The sequence below is a fragment of the Pestalotiopsis fici genome, assembly GCF_000516985.1.
Source record: "Pestalotiopsis fici W106-1 unplaced genomic scaffold PFICI_Scf_1, whole genome shotgun sequence".
Lineage (NCBI taxonomy): Eukaryota > Fungi > Ascomycota > Sordariomycetes > Amphisphaeriales > Sporocadaceae > Pestalotiopsis > Pestalotiopsis fici.
Window position 1 is genome coordinate 4,630,619 of NW_006917091.1, and position 10,246 is coordinate 4,640,864.

At 48.7% G+C, this 10,246-nt stretch overlaps 2 protein-coding genes across 2 annotated transcripts; both read right to left on the reverse strand.

The window, feature by feature from the left end:
- Positions 1–2,419: 2,419 nt before the first annotated feature.
- On the reverse strand, positions 2,420–4,822 carry PFICI_01390 (uncharacterized protein; the record flags this gene model as incomplete). Its single annotated transcript, XM_007829971.1, has 2 exons — positions 2,420–3,752; positions 3,810–4,822. The coding sequence occupies 2 exons, from the start codon at positions 4,820–4,822 to the stop codon at positions 2,420–2,422; spliced, it is 2,346 nt and encodes a 781-aa protein (XP_007828162.1).
- Positions 4,823–9,695: 4,873 nt separating this feature from the next.
- PFICI_01391 (uncharacterized protein) lies at positions 9,696–10,079 on the reverse strand (the record flags this gene model as incomplete). The annotated part of the gene is made up of 1 exon (XM_007829972.1): positions 9,696–10,079. One exon carries the CDS (start codon positions 10,077–10,079, stop codon positions 9,696–9,698), a length of 384 nt encoding a protein of 127 aa, XP_007828163.1.
- Between the last annotated feature and the right edge of the window lie 167 nt (positions 10,080–10,246).

A 10,246-nucleotide genomic window follows, 5' to 3' on the forward strand; every position in this document is an offset into this window, starting at 1 on the left:
TTGATAGAATTATGAAAGATTGCCAGGATTGCTCCTTCTGTCTAACTTGACCTGGGAATTGGCCATTTGGCCATTTGGCCATTTGCCTGCAGAATGCATTTCTGATTTCTGGCCGGAAAACTCTTGGTAATTCCATGCCCGTGCAACTGGACAAGGCACTATCATACACACCAGTGACGCCGTGTAATAAGTTTCATTCATGTATAGGATCACTGGAGATGCTGGCCATGCACATAAGCTGATTGCTACTTAGAGGAGAATTTCATATACTGTAGCTCACGTGAACATTGTATAGAGAGAGCAATTACGTGTGGAAGAAATCGATTGCTATAGATAGATTTTTTACTTGATGCTTAACATGAATTCCTCTCGGCCAAAAAAAATCTATTGATATTGTGGTATTCTGATATGATGCTATTTTATCTTATCAGTCTGGCTACATCTTTAATAGAACCCAAGTGGCCAGCACCCATTGTCCTTTGCCAAAGCCATGTAAAAGTATGTTTCTTGCAAATGCCTCGAAAATTAGACTGCCCGACAGCAGTCCCCTTCGCGCCCGTGGCTTGAGGAGTCGTGAATGGTTCGTCATTGATGATAGTCTCGCGAATGCACTCGGTGTGCTCTGCATTTGCAGAGCATCGAAATAAAATGTAAAGTGACCGAAGGCAAATCAGCAGCAGGTGAGGGTGAATACATGACACTAGAGCTGGATGATGAGAGCTCTTTTCGCCTGGTCGGACCTGATTCCTCAAGGCGACACAACCAGTTTTATATCCAGGCGTGCCTCCAGCTGCACGGTAGACATTGATCCATCTGGATGATCCTGACGCCAGACAAAGAAAGAAAGAAAGGAAATATCCCAGGCAGGCCTCAGCTATGAAGATGCTGATGGTGCAGAGTCGATAATGCTGACATCGTTGGGATGAGGTTGTCACTACCGCAGTTCGATGACAGCTCCATCGTGACCATGCAGGACTCGAAAAAAGCACATCAAGATGGTGATCAGGTAGTTGCGGATTCATGATGCTAGAGACGTTGATACATGTGTTGATGAATAATTTGATTGAACTCTTGATACTATAGAAATGCTCGCAAAGGGTTCTTTGCCTTCCATGTGACCAGCACTCAGCCTGCGGCTTGTCCACTCTCGAATCGTCAGAGACCTAGCGAAAGAAAAAGAATTAGTCCAAGATTCCTTTTCCAGCGCGATGCTCAAAAAACAGTTTGAAAACCCCGAGAATATTATCAGAAACCAAATCTCTAAGCACGACCAGATCCCCACCTCACACGCCCGTCCATCCCCAGTGAGCAGCGCGGGAGGAGTCAAGGCAGCATATGACGATATTGCAACAAGTCTCCTCGCCGCAAAGTTCAAAGCTGGGGCACCGGCATTGGGCGGCTCGGCCAAAGGGTTTTCGAGGCCCGGGGACGGTCACTCATACGGCTCTTCCTATTTCAAGTATGGTTATGAGGTGACGAGCGCATTTCGGCGTCAACGTCGAATGGTCATCATTTTAAAGGGTTTGGGGAGAAGGATGCGATGGACTAGGACCTAGATGAAACTTACGAAGAAAGGGATAAAAAGACAAACGACAGCAACCACGCTTGGTTTGCTGCTGCCGCTGCGGTGGTCGCGTGCGCCGTCAACTGGCGACGGCTTCGCTACTGTGTAGACGGTAAAAAAGAGAGTAGGTTATGAAGAGAATGGGGATGTGCGGGTAGTTTTGCGTTATGGGAAATTTTCGAATGCGGGTGGATACCTGGGTACTAACGCAGGTGGGTGATATGCCAGCTCCCGCCAGCTGCCTGACAATGACACGCAAGCCGAGCCGCCAGTCAACAGGCAACGTGCTTGTACAAAGCATCATGGCATATTAATCGTCTTGTGGTTTGAATCATTTTCTTATGTCGCACAGTTTTTAGCTCATGGAAATCAGGTAATCACCCTGCTTCTTCACGCCATGTTAGTCAGGCCATGGAAAGAAACTTGTCAGTTTTGAGAAGAAGTCACTAATCACCACTTGCAAATGGAAATATTTCCCTGTTTCTTGTAACACTGACTCGCTCATTTAGTAGAAATATATGTTTGGTTTATTTCTTCTCGAATCAAAGTTGGCCAACCACTGGCAGTGCTGCTGAATTACATGAAATGAGACTTGTGTCATCGTTGTCTCCCCTGAAGCAGCCAAACAGAAAACATGGCAAGAAGAGCAATCCTCGTTGAGGGGTTTTCTTCTCAACAAACTCTACAATTCCCTGAATAAAACCCGCGCAGCTGGGGTACAATTTGATCTGCTTCTTTCTCAATCTCGCTTTCCTTTCTTTGTTCTTTCATCATATCATCGTAAATGAACCGCGGTTTCGCGAGTCGGTCATAATACAAGGGTGGTACACTTGAGTAAGAGATCTTGTCTCTATATTAATTGTAACCACCACCAGATTCAGTGTTCATCCAATCCATGTCGGGACTGAAATCCATGCTGTAGTCTTGGGACGACGGCTGGGTGAAGCCAGCAGCAGCACTGGGGGTCGTGTCCATATCCACAAAGAATTGGCCGCCCTGAGCGAAATCGGCACGTTTCGGATCAAACAGTACAAAGTCGTCAGGCATCTGGTTGTGCATTGTCTGACCGCTCATCTGGTCGTTGACATCATACTCGACGAACCCCTCGTCCACCATGGATTCTGCCATCGATGCAGGAGTGTAGAGCATGGTATTGCCGTGGCCCGCTGGTGAAATATGGGGGACGTTCAGTGCCTGCGGCACAGCCTCCACAGGTGAAGGATAAAAATTGAAGTTATCCATGGGAAGAACAGTCTTGTCATAGATAGCGGCTGTGGGCGCTGGGATGGTGCCATAATATATATCGCTCAAATCCGTGTTGATGTCATGAAAATCGTTCAGCTGCTCGCTGAGGTCGGGGCTAAGTCCGCTGAAGGCGGTGAGATGGCCATCAGTCGACGGAGTGTTGTTGTCAACTGGGGACAGGTCCATCGTGAGCTCTGGTGCATCGAAGGCGAAGATATCATCATTGTTGAATTGATCGCTTGAAGCATAATTGAGGATCATGTCTTGATAAGAATCCATGGTAGGGAATGAATTCTCAGGTGGTGACATGGCAGAATTACTCTGGCCACTGCTAGGCGTGGGCAGACTAGTAATCATAGGTGTAGGGTGAGCAGAACTGCCAGCCTTACCACCCTTTCCATTGGTCTTGGTACGAACGTAGCTCCAGCCGTGAGCCTTCTCCATATGTTGCTTGCAGTTTGACTCTCGCTTGGACTTGTAAGGGCATGGCTCAAAGTGGCACTTGAACATGACTGGGGCGTTGGAGTGCTTGTCATTCTCGTGACGTTCCATTTCCTTTTGTGTCGGCCAACCGAAGTTGTAGTATTTGCAGTCCTTGTGAGAGCATTTGAAGGGACGCGAATGTGTCTTTTCATGCTTCGTGAGGTCACATGGTCGCTTAAACTCCTTGTTACATCCAGGCTCCTTGCACTTCTTGGGTGCGAGTTCCTCGGGGGTGGCGTTCTTCTTCCGGCGCGCCATGGAACGCATGATCTCCTCCTCGTCCTCGAGCTGCTCGCTCATGGACCTCTTAAACCGAATTGGGGCTTTGCTGTCCTCATCGGCATCTTCAACTGGCAACCCAGTTGCGATGGAGATTGCTTTGCCACTCTTCGTGATGCGTACAAGCTCGGCTGGTCGGCCAGTGTCGGCAAAACCGCCAGACAGCTTCAACTCATCTGTTCTGAATTGGGAATTAGCATGTCTGAATAGATCATAGACGAGATTGTGGGCAACATACGGGTGGACGTCCATCTCATCTAGCTCCTCGCCAGCGGCCTGGCGCTCTCGGCTCTTGCGCAGCTGCTCGGCGTACATCTCGATTGAAGCGACAAGATCAGTGAAGTAGCCTGGGCTGTAGGGCCGATCGTGAGGTTGAGTTTGTTCTCTGGGGCTCAGGTATTCGACGGTAGCCTGAATACAGAGAATGGATGCCGTGCAAAAGTCGAGGTACAGGTCGGCTGTCTTTGCTTTTCCCTTCAAGCACAATGCCCGATAAGTATTTCCCCAGATCCCGTTATCTTTCAAAAGCTGACTCACCGGTGCCAAATAGGTCAACAAAGTCTTCTCTAAATCTCTGAGACAAACGATTTGCTTCTCTCGCATACGCTTGGGACAATCACGGACGATTGAATGAAAGTCCTTGAAAGACTGCCTGGACAGAAGTGGGTTCAAGATGCGCTGTTCAATGCACTGCTGGGCATTGTCGCTCAGTGGCAGCACACCGTCATCTTGGCCGGCAATGGCTGCAGAGCGAGTGATAGCTGCGACTGTGCCGGATGACTTGGCTTCCTTACCCTCTTGCTTGGATGAAGCGATGGAAGTACCGAGTCCACTGTCAGACGCATGCTCTCTTGGAGAGCGACGACGTGGGTTGAAACGGCTTCTGCCCGAGTTCGACATGGTAGCGTCTTTCCCTTCGTGGCAGCTGGTGCCAACCATGTGGTCGAGTAAGTTCCTTGGGAAGGGGGTGCTCTCGTCACTCAGGTCCGACCACGAGGACTTTATAGATCCAGCCAGAATGCTGTCGACGTTGCCAATGGTCTGGGCAGCACGGCGGCGGCTTTCATCGATGATAACATCATCCAGATTCGTTTGAGAGCGCCGAGGCAGAGATGGCTTCTGGAAAGTTGTTGGAGAAGAGTGGAACGTAGCACCCTTCTTAAGGGTGCAGTTGATCGTATTAAGGCTCAGTCCATCAGAGTCCTCGGAAGCGAAACGACTCGCCCGAGACCTACGAGGGTTGGATGACATGTTGACCTCCCGTGTGCAAGTGGGGAGCGGGTAGTATATAAGAGAGAGAGGAGAGTAAGAAGATGGGTGGCTCATGTCCTATGTCGACTGACGGTACAGGTTAGCACCGTTAAGAAACCCAGAGGTCCAATGGCCGATGAGTCACGCAAGCCAAAGTCCTTCCTCACCGAGACCAGGATAGTGGCCTCAGGATAGAACTCGGGGTGTGATGTTATAATTGACGAATGGGCATAAGACCATACAAAGTGGAGAGATGACGATTCTGGCTAAGAAGAACAAAAAGTTCGAGAGCTGTCCTCACTGATTGTGCGAAAAAGACTCGAAGGTAAAGGTGGAAGTGGATGTGGTCGAGGATGAAAGTGGGAGTGGATGTGGTCGAGGGTGTTTGTTAATCGTGGAAGTTAGGGAAGCAAGCACTGCGCTTTGCCACCGAGGTGGAGGGGGGAAGGCGCAAGCACCGAATGATGAGTGTGGTATGTACCTAGTAGTAGTCCTAGCCCTGCGAGGATGGAGATCCAAAGCAGTTTGAAAGCTGTGGATTGTCCTGTGATCCGGGGAAGGCAGTACAGATATCCGAATGGATGATGAAAGTGACTGCGAGCGACCAGCGATGAGGATGGACAAGACCGCGTCAACCAAAGTGAAGGTTTTCTTCCTGTTGCTGCACAAGCGACAGACGGTGACCTGAGACGACGAGGAAGGGCTCAGATCGAAGTGGGAAAAAAAAAAAAAAACCAAGTTGTCGTGGTAGTTTGTCGGGCGACAACGACAAAAGATGCAAATGGGCGAGTGCGAGGTAGGTTTGAGAGAGGGAAGACCGTATGTAGGAAAGACGTCGTTCTTGAGTGTCTCGCAGCCCTTCGAGGTTGGCTGCCTAGAAAAGTGGAGACATTTCTCAGTTTCGACTGAGGCTGTGCCGATTATGTAGGGTGTCAATGTACCTTGCGGGGTACCAATTGTTAGAGGGATTGACTGAGCTGGAGGAGGATGGCTCAACGCTCGCTTGAGCGGTGTTAGGATTGAGGCGCGCCGAAACCCGCCTGGCACCGTTGTTCTTTTACTGTGTGTATTCCGTACATAAATCAATCAGCTTGTCGAATTTGCCATGATATGATTGTCAAAGTGACTACGTATTCCGTACACAGTACACTACGGGTATTGCTAAACAAAGTGTAAGAATTACCTAGCTACCTTGAGGACCCTGCATTATACATTACCCGACTAGAGAGTCGTCCAGGAGTTGGCGGCTTCCATACTGCCGAGGATGGACCTATTGATTTCGTCTGTCTTCACGTCGGCTGCGTTCTGAAGACGCAGTTTCCTAATTTGCCCATTCCGCCAACTATCCACTTTCTGTCTTGACTTTTCAAAAGAAAAGAAAGAAAAACAGCGTCACCGTCGAATGAAAGACTCACCTCCACTGGGGGGCTGTGTCTGGACCAAAAAGATGCAGTCTATCTGCGTTGGCATTGAATCGGCCCCCATCACAAACCGTGCAATCCTTGGCGGCTCAGTAGGAAGGAGGTGATAACGCCAGATACTTATTGCAGTGTCACGACCACCCACGTCCTAGGTACCTAGTGTACGCTACTACAGGTAGAAGCTTAAAAACCCGGTGGCCAGATAAGGTAACGGATCCTAGTTGCTCATCATCTAGGTTGTAGTGAAGCAGTACACTACACTACGTTCCTCTTTTCTTAGGAGACGAGATGGAATATTTTCCGCAATCTCGGACGACTACGGATACTTTTGCCCAAGGAGCAAATTTTGCTCGCAATTTTGCACTTGCATGATATACCCGTATATTATCGAGATTGAAATTCTTGTCGCCGGGTTTTCTCCTTTCTTCTTCTTGGTACTCTGTACGTCTTGCAAGTAGTACAATAGCGGTTCGTCCCAAACGACGCAACCCGCGGCCACCGCCGAAGGGTCGGAATCAAATGGAAGAAAGCCTGCAGGGATTGGTGATCGCAGCTGTAAGATCGGCGTGGCGTTGGACCGAATGCCAAGCTTTTGACAGGGCTCGCCTGCAATTAATCAGCATGTTTTTAGAAACTGGGCGACCGCTTCATTGGAAATAAAGCAGCAGTAGGTACATGCAACAGCTGCTACCAATAAAGTCTCCGTCCAAGCCGTCCCAATTAGCTCATCAATTGGCCTCGTGCTTTTCTCACTTTGCTCCCAGGCGCAGGTACAAGGTATTAGAGTTCCCGAGGTCCGGCTAGGAGAGTCCAAAAGTCCGAAGTTCGTAGTTTTTTTTTTTTTTTTTTTTTCCCCTTCCACCTGAGAAATATTTGCACTACCGTCTGCCTCAGTTTTGGCCTACCTGAAAATAATCTGCCGGGTTGATGGTCAAATCAGGTCTTGAGCTTCTCTTGTATAGTGTATGCTCAATCCAAATCATCATATCATGGCCTCATGACAGGGTACAGAAAAAGAACCAAATCAGCGGATTCCTGGCTTTGGCACAATTCAACGACTACTGAACAGCCTCATTAATCCATGCACAAGATACAGGTAGTATGGGAGAGTACATACAGTTCCATTGAGCTGAGCCATCCCTCCCAGACTCTAGTTGCCCATGGTGTCCAATCAAAATGTGAGGGAGCAGTCGAGATGGGGTGCTCATTGTGGATACGACGCGATCCTTCCAAGTGCTTGGCCCCAAAGTCCCATGCAGCGCCAGCGAAAACAGCCCAGAACGGATATCTGCCATCTGAGCATTATTGGACAGATTCTGCTATGCACAGTACTGGCTCAGTGTCAGTTGTGACTGTCGTGTATCATCAACCTGCGACAGAAGAGCAATCGAGTCATATCAGGATATCATGACATGCCGGCCTCAAGTCTGCATACTACTCAAGCATTGCCAAGAACACAAATGTGCTTACATTTCCGTGCTAGGGAGTGTGCAGATTGTAGTAGTAAGTATTCAATTGTGACAAATGGACACATTCAAGGCACGCTTTCGAGATCGATTGGCTGACATGCCCAGTCAATAATACATCATTTTCAAAGAAGAATCATCATACGCATGAAATAGGGGTCTAGCATTTCTATTCAGTCGTTTCAACTCATATCGATATGTACCCATTTCTTCCAATTCCATATCCACACCCGACATCACCAGTGACTGTGCTTTCACTCCACAGGTGAAGCTAAGAAAATAGAGTGCGAGACATTGGTTTTAGTATCAGTGGGGGTAGCTGAATCACCTATTGTTTTTCTGGGCATATTCCAACAAATCGGGTGCCAGTTAGGCCAGTCAGTGCCCCTTCTGGCCGAGTTGACTCACTGAGGACCACCTCCAAAAAGAAGCGTGCAGGACAAGTGGGCACGACGGACCGTCAGCAAATGTGGGGTTTCGATTGAAGATCGGCATTCTCCTCGAATCCTACTGCACTGCCGTTTCACTCTGTCAATGCCGACAAAACCGATGGCGAAAAGAGCGAGGCAGAGAACAGATATGAGAGAGACAGAGAGAGAGGACAGATGGTTAATGGCAACACGAAAAATAAGTCAGCATCGATATCCCATATCTTCCCCAGGACCAAGTTGGAATTGGTTCCCCGGGTAGACACGTACGCATGTCTTGAGCCGCCCCGTCTACTGTGTACACAGGTATAATGTGTTACAGACCAACAACACGTCACTCTGCCGCGGGATGGGGACGCGCAGATGCTTAAGTAAAATCAAAGAATGGTGTTGCGACGGGTGGTCAGCCCTACCACCAGTATGTACACGTCTCGCAGACCGTTTCGACTCTCTGAGGTCTCGACGATGTTTCACCTGGCCAATCGGGTTCCAGTAAATCTAGAAGCCTTCAGTCACCCCACGACTGCATTCGCGTCCTGCCCCGCCCTTGCCAACCGGCTGCTACTCCACAACCCTCTTCTAGGTATACAACTTTTATAACAAGATGATTGCACAATGTGTCTCCCCCCCCCCCCCCCCCCCCCCGCCGTCTCAATCTGGGCCTTTTGTTGTTGCCTGAGAGGTCCAATCAGGTAGACAAATTTCTGATGTGGTTGCTTCACCGAAGATGTAGTCGAGGGTGTAAGTGCCGAGAACGGCTGGGGATGATGGAGCAGCGTAGAAGGATCACAGCACAAGGCAAGGGAGAGGTGAAAAATCTCCCGACTAGTCCTACAGAGATTAAGTTGCATGCAGGCTTAGTCATGTCATGGTCTATTTAATTAATGCCTAATTAAGATCAATCTTGCTTGTGCCTTAAGAGACCAGTGCTCAAGTATATGGTTGAGCTTCCAGATGTTTAGTACATGAAGCGGATGTTATTGATCTATCACTTGACTTTGACACTGACAAGATATTGAGCCCACGTAGTGTATATAGACTACACTGAGCACCGCTAGTGTTTAGAGTAACAGCTTTTCTTGCTCCATACGATAGTTCGGCAGGTAACTGCGAGAACTAGCAATTCTTGCGTGCGAAGGAAAGAAAGAGTAGATCTCAAACGCGTTTCTTACTGTGAGTGCAATCAATATCTTGCCTATCACGGGCCATTTCATGTTGCTGGAAAACGATGAAGTCAATTCTGAGCCACGCCAACATTTCTATAGTTCAAGAATGGCTATTCCTTCTACTAAGAGCACAATATTCGTCTTGTTTTGAAGAGAAAGCTCCAGCTTCTCCACAAAACGATTTGGGTGACGCTTTGTGACTTTGAAAACAATCAATTGACTCAAATACCTTTGGCCGTGTCATAGTATTCGTGGTCTTGACATGACTGAATTTGTCGTCTCACCAACACTCACATGTACTTGTCTTGACTCATATAGAATTGATGTTCAAATATTATACAGTCTAGATTGTTTTGATGTTTTCTTTTGGTTTCTAATTTACCTACGGCATTTCACCTGCCAGCAGGCCAGGACTGATAGCCAGAGTAATTCTGCTGTGTAAGCGGCGACACCTCCCGGGGCGAAACCTTGTAGTTCCTAAAGCTGGGCGAGTCACCATCCTCACTGCCAAACTCGGAGACACCATTACTGTCCCGGCGCGGGTAATTCCGAGGTACACTGGCATCGTAGAACTGGGCGCTCTGGGCCTCGGGGATGTAATGAGGTGCCTTTTGCACAATGACTGGCCGGTAGGTCTGGTGATGTGCTACTGTGATAGGCTCCGGCTTGCGTGCTCGCCTCGATGACACCGGAGGCCCCATGCTCATGGGCTGCTGGGGTCGATACTGAGCTGCCGCAGCAGGCTGATGCCTGGCTGGGCGGACCTGACTGCCCATTTGTGTTGTGTTGTTTGGTGCTGGCCAGTTGCTGCTGTTGTAAGATCTTTGTTGTTGTAATCTCCTGCAAGGATCGTGATAAGTATATAAGTTACTGCCAAGGCATTAAAGCCCAGTACAGGATTAACCTACGAGCTGCTGCTGCTGCTGTTGAAGCGGTTCTGGTT